The sequence below is a fragment of the Panicum virgatum genome, chromosome 2K (genome assembly GCF_016808335.1).
Source record: "Panicum virgatum strain AP13 chromosome 2K, P.virgatum_v5, whole genome shotgun sequence".
NCBI classification, from domain to species: Eukaryota; Viridiplantae; Streptophyta; class Magnoliopsida; order Poales; family Poaceae; genus Panicum; species Panicum virgatum.
Genome location: NC_053137.1, coordinates 36,965,937 through 36,970,297, shown reverse-complemented (window position 1 = coordinate 36,970,297; position 4,361 = coordinate 36,965,937). Strand labels below are relative to the sequence as shown.

Sequence of the window (4,361 nt, the reverse complement as noted above, 5' to 3'; positions counted from 1 at the left end):
AGCTCGTTGATCCAAGATCTGGCGGCACAGGGTGAAAGGTGCGCGGGCGGCGGCGCTGGCAGCGCCGGCGGCGAGCCTAGCGGCAGCGGCTTGCCGGAGTTCGTCGAAATCGACGCTCCGGGGGTCAAATCGAGTAGGGATTTGGCCTGGGACGGTCAGGGCGATACGTGTAAACCACCTGGGCCAAGAATAGGACACGGGGGTGCTCTGAGCTGCGATTGAAACGGCGGCGGCGGTCCTGGGCGTCGGGAATCTGCAGGCGTGCGGGGTCTTGGCCGTTGCAATGGCCTACAGGCTACTAGAACCAGCGCAGGGGAGAGGGGTGGTCGGAGTGTGCTCACCAAGGGCTTGGGGAGGCCGGATTGTGCGGCGCAGGGAACCGGCGGCGAAGATGACGCGGAGTTCGGGGAGGAGTCATTGCGGGCGTCCCTGGGTTCCTGGATTCCCTTGGTTCACCTCCTGGAGTTGCTGCGGAGATGCTACAGGGGTCAGGGCGGGATGTGGTCTATCGGCGGCGAGCAAATCGCGCAGGCGGCGCGTCTTACCGGCGGCGGCTCTGGTCGAAAATCCGGCGCGTGCAGGCTGGAGGTTGAGGGCAGCAAGCTCGGGGAAGGTCTTGGGCACGGGGCGGAGCTCCAGAGGTTGTTGGTCAGGGTCGGGAGACCGTGGCATGGCCGGTCCGCGGCGGAGCAGAGGAGTCTGTGCGACGGAGCAACTCTGTTGCGGCGGCTAGGGTTGTGGGGGCGAGGATGGGGGAGAGAGGGTCACAGGGGCCAAATATAGGAGGGGTCCGGGGATCTCGGCGGGGCGCAGCGGGATAAACGACCCCGGCGAACTCGCCGGTGATCTCGGCCGCGGCGTTGCGCTGCAGGGAGAAAGGAAAGGGAAGGGGAGCCGCTGACGTGTGTGGGCCTGCGGGTCAGTGACAGAGCTAGCGCGAGCGGGTCGCGGGTCGCGCACAACGGGCTCCATGCTGCTTCGTGGGCCGGCTGAGGAGGCTGGGGCGCGCGCGAGCGGCGAAGCGAGCCAGGGCGCTGGCAGGTGGGCCAGGCGTGACGAGGAGAGGGCGTGCAACGCTGACTGCGGAGGGAGTGGGAGCAGACCGGACCAGGGGCTGGGCTGGGCGCGTCGCACTCGTGCGGGTGAGCTGCGCTGGCCCGGGGTGCTGCTGGGCCAAGAACAGGGAAAGGTCGGGCTGGGTTTCCTTGGGCTGGGGCTTTGTCTTTCTAGTTCCTCTTTCTTTTTATATTCTATTCTCCTATTTCTAGTTCTAACTCAAACTCAAACTAAATGAATTCAAATTTAATTTGAAATTTGAATTCACTCTAGCACTCAAACAATTAAAACAATGCTCCAGCATGATGCAACAAACATTTTAACCTAAGGAAAATTTTAATTACTTGAGGAACAAAAATTGGATTAAATGCAAGACTAGCACAAAATCCTTAGAAATTTGAATAAAGCCAATTAAATTTATTATAAATGCTGAAATTTAAATTAGGGTGTTACAGGACCCTACCCCCTTAATGAAATCTCGTCCACGAGATTTAGCTAGGCTGGCTAGCAAAGAGATCTGGATAGGTCTTCATCAACTCATCTTCTCGCTCCCATGTAGCCTTAGCTTCATGTGGTGACTCCACTAAACTCTACACATCTTGATGCTCAGTATAAGTCAGATCTTCCTGCACATCTACTCCATCCAGTGATGCCTGCTCCTCGGGGTACTCGCAGGACACCTCTTCAGCTGAGATATATGGAAGACAGCGTGAACTCCTGAGAGGCTGAGAGGTAACTCCAGGCGATAAGCAACTCGCCCTTCCTCTCCAGCACCTTGAATGGACCACATACCCGAGGTGCTAACTTCCCTTTGACATTAAACCTGCGGATTCCTCTCATCGAGACACCTTCAGGTATACATCACTGGATGGTCCATTCAGGTCCCTCCGTTTGCCATCTGCATAGCTCTTTTGCCTGCTCTGTGCAATCCTCAGATTTTCTCAGCACAGCCTGAACCATTTGCTCTGCATCATCTATGATCTCAGGGCCAAAGAGCTTGCTTCTCACCAATCTGATCCCAATAGAGAGGAGTCCTGCACTTTCTGCCATACAATGCCTCGAAGGGGGACTTCTTCAGACTGGGCCTGATAGCTGTTGTTATATGAGAAACTCAGGCATAAGACAGGCACTTATCCCAACTAGTACCATACTGAATGGCACAAGCTCTCAGCATATCCTCCAACACTTGGTTAGGTTCTCTCTGTCTGCCCATCTGTCTGAGGGTGATAAGCTGTACTGAAACGCAGCTTCGTATCCAACGAATCATGGAGCTGCTCCCAGAACCGAGAAGTGAACTGAGACCCTCTGTCGGATATGATCTTCTTGGGCACACAATGCAAGCAGACAATCCGAGAGATGTACAACTCTGCAAGTCTAGCACCAGAGTAAGTAGTGTTCACTGGAATGAAGTGAGCAACCTTCGTCAATCGATCCACTACTACCCATATAGAGTTGTACCCTTTCTGAATACGAGGCAATCCAACAATGAAGTCATAGTGATTTCCTCCCATTTCCACTCTGGAATATTCAAAGGCTGTAACAGACCTGCTGGCCTCTGATGCTCAGCCTTGACACGCTGACAGGTGTCACAAATAGCCACGTACTCTGCCACAGAACGCTTCATACCATACCACCAGAAACGTTCCTTCAGATCATAGTACATTCGTGGTGCCCGGATGAAAAGAGTAAGTTGTATCATGGGCCTCACTCAGAATCAACTTCCAGAGATCATTCACATCTGGCACAGATCCGGTTCTTGTACCACAAAGTACCCTGATCATCCTCTCTGAAGTGTGGAGCCTTGACCTTCTTGAGCAACTCGCGGATCTCCTGCAGCTTCCCATCTTCCCTTCTGATGCTGCCTGATCTCTGACTCTAGAGTCGGTACTGCCTCAAACGTGCACTCGAAGTATGATGCAAGAAGCCCAGACTCAACTGCTCGAACTCCTCGCATAACTCTGGAGGCATCTGGAAAGCCACGGCATGTTGACATAGCTTCTCCTGCTCAAAGCATCTGCTACAAACATTGGCCTTACCCGGATGATAGTGAATCTCCAGGTCATAGTCCTTGACCAACTCTAACCATCTTCTGCCGCATGTTCAGCTCATTCTGCGTGAAAATGTACATGAGGCTCTTGTGATCAGTATAGATATCACACTGCTGCCATACAAGTAATGCCTCCAAATCTTCAGAGCATGCACAACTGCGGCTAACTCAAGATCATGTGTGGGATAGTTCAGCTCATGCCGACATAACTGCCGTGAAGCATAAGCGATCACTCTGCCCTCCTGCATTAGAACACACCCAAGACCATCCTTCGAGCATCACAGTACACCGTGAACCTCTTCATCTGGTCTGGCAGAGTCAGGACTGGCGCCGTAGTCAACCTTTTCTTCAGCTCATCAAAGGCCCTCTGACGCTCATCAGTCCACACGAAAGCCACATTTTCTCCAGCAAGGAAGTCAAAGGCTTCGCGATCTTGGAGAAATTCTCAATGAACCTCCGATAATATCCAGCTAAGCCCAAGAATGACCTGACTTCCTTTACTGTCTGTGGGTGTCTCCCACTCGAGCACATCCTTCACCTTGCTCGGATCAACAGCAATGCCTCCCTGAGAGATAACATGACCGAGGAATGGAACCTCGTCAATCCAGAACTCACACTTGCTGAACTTAGCATACAGCTGATGCTCTCTCAATCTCTGCAACATGAGCCTCAGATGCTCTTCATGCTTCCTCTGTCTTGGAGAAGATCAGAATATCATCAATGAAGATCACCACGAAGACATCCAGATAATCCATGAAAAACCATGTTCATCAAGTGCATGAAGAAAGCCGGGGCATTAGTCAAGCCGAACGACATTACCGTGTACTCATATAGCCCATACTTGCAGGTGAATGCCGTCTTCGGAATATCCCCAGGACGGATCCTCAGCTGAAAATAACCGAACGAAGATCAATCTTCGAGAATATACGAGCACCTCGAAACAAATCAAAGAGATCTCAATACGGGGGCAGTGGATGCTTGTTCTTGATAGTGACTGCATTCAGCTCCCGATAATCAACACACATTCTCTTCGAGCCATCCTTCTTATCTACCAGCAACAATGGAAAAGCCCAAGGAGAGAAGCTGCGATGGATATAGCCCTTGGCTAGCAACTCATCAATAGTCTTCTTGACTTCCTCATGCTCTATAGGTGCCATGCGGTAGGGCCGCTTTGCAATAGGAGCTGTGCCAGGCAAGAGATCAATACAAAACTCAATGGCGCGTTCAGGCGGCATACCTGGCAGATCATCCGGAAAGA

The 4,361-nt window shown here is 52.3% G+C and overlaps 1 protein-coding gene across 1 annotated transcript in view; it reads left to right on the top strand.

The window, feature by feature from the left end:
• The first annotated feature begins 498 nt into the window (after positions 1-498).
• Positions 499-4,361, top strand: part of LOC120695259 (spidroin-1-like) — a 67,027-nt gene continuing 63,164 nt past the window's right edge. The window contains exon 1 of the mRNA XM_039978550.1: positions 499-641. Within this exon, the coding sequence (XP_039834484.1) occupies positions 499-641 (143 nt within the window). The remainder of the gene's footprint in view (positions 642-4,361) is intronic.